A 214-nucleotide genomic window follows, 5' to 3' on the forward strand; every position below is an offset into this window, starting at 1 on the left:
ATATATATATATATATATATATATATATATATATATATATATATATATATATATGTGTGTAGATTATACGAAAATGTTGCAGCATAACACATGATATGATTAAATTAATAACAGTATAATATTTATTTGACATTGGTATCTTTATAATTAATAATTTTTTTCTAGTTGTTGGAAGATGATATTGACGATAATGTCCAGGAAAATGATATAAGTA

General features: G+C 18.2%; 1 protein-coding gene across 1 annotated transcript in view; it reads left to right on the top strand.

Annotated features, from left to right (window-relative positions):
- LOC106742231 overlaps nucleotides 1-214 on the top strand; it is a 2,216-nt gene that overhangs the window by 460 nt on the left and 1,542 nt on the right. Inside the window, exon 2 of the mRNA XM_014614976.1 lies at nucleotides 166-211. Within this exon, the coding sequence (XP_014470462.1) occupies nucleotides 166-211 (46 nt within the window). The remainder of the gene's footprint in view (nucleotides 1-165; nucleotides 212-214) is intronic.

Source organism: Dinoponera quadriceps, unplaced genomic scaffold, assembly GCF_001313825.1.
Source record: "Dinoponera quadriceps isolate SergipeBrazil2010 unplaced genomic scaffold, ASM131382v1 scaffold628, whole genome shotgun sequence".
NCBI classification, from domain to species: Eukaryota; Metazoa; Arthropoda; class Insecta; order Hymenoptera; family Formicidae; genus Dinoponera; species Dinoponera quadriceps.